The sequence below is a fragment of the Penaeus monodon genome, chromosome 25 (genome assembly GCF_015228065.2).
Source record: "Penaeus monodon isolate SGIC_2016 chromosome 25, NSTDA_Pmon_1, whole genome shotgun sequence".
Lineage (NCBI taxonomy): Eukaryota > Metazoa > Arthropoda > Malacostraca > Decapoda > Penaeidae > Penaeus > Penaeus monodon.
This window is the reverse complement of record NC_051410.1, coordinates 18,888,320-18,888,984: the sequence shown is the minus strand read 5'-3', so window position 1 is coordinate 18,888,984 and position 665 is coordinate 18,888,320. Positions and strand designations below refer to the sequence as shown.

General features: G+C 41.8%; 1 protein-coding gene across 1 annotated transcript in view; it reads right to left on the bottom strand.

Moving 5' to 3' along the window:
- Nucleotides 1-665, bottom strand: part of LOC119589101 (NKAP family protein CG6066-like) — a gene marked incomplete in the record, with an annotated part of 4,758 nt that overhangs the window by 3,132 nt on the left and 961 nt on the right. The window contains 1 exon segment of the mRNA XM_037937678.1: nt 1-493. Within this exon segment, the coding sequence (XP_037793606.1) occupies nt 1-488 (488 nt within the window).

Sequence of the window (665 nt, the reverse complement as noted above, 5' to 3'; positions counted from 1 at the left end):
TTGGCCCTTTTTTCTGCGATTCTTCTTAATCTTTGTTCCATTTTCTTACTTCTATCCATCTCCCTTGACCTTATATCCCTGTCTCTTGACTTGGATTTTCTTCCTCGATCTCTTGAGCTAGACCTACGGCCCCTGTCACGCGACCTTGATCTCTGTTTCCTGTCTCTCGATCTTGACCTCTGATTCTTGTCCCGTGATCCTGACCTGAAATTCTTGTAATAAGCTTTAGACGTTTCATTTTTAGTGGGTGACCTTGACTTTGATTTCTGCCATCGATCACGTGACCTGGACCGACTCTTTCTTGCATAGGCTTTGGGCTTAGAGTGCTTATCCTGTGACCTTGACCGGTGATTTCTTGTGCGTGAGCGCGATCTGCTCCTGTATCGTCCTTGATGTGAACCTCTTCTCTTCTTGTCAGATTTGTGACTGCTCCTCTCTCGCCTGTCTGGGCTCGAGTTTTCATCTTCGCTGCTACTGTATCTACCCATTATACCTGTAGTTAAAGAAAAGAGAAATTTGAAAATTTATTACTGGAAAACAGGTAGAAAGATAAAGATAAAGGGGAAATGAATATTTCTTTAAGATAGAAGATTTATATATGATTTTGGTTAAGTCTGAAGGCTTGTACTCAAGTTCACTGTCTAGTCATAGCCCCACATTTAACA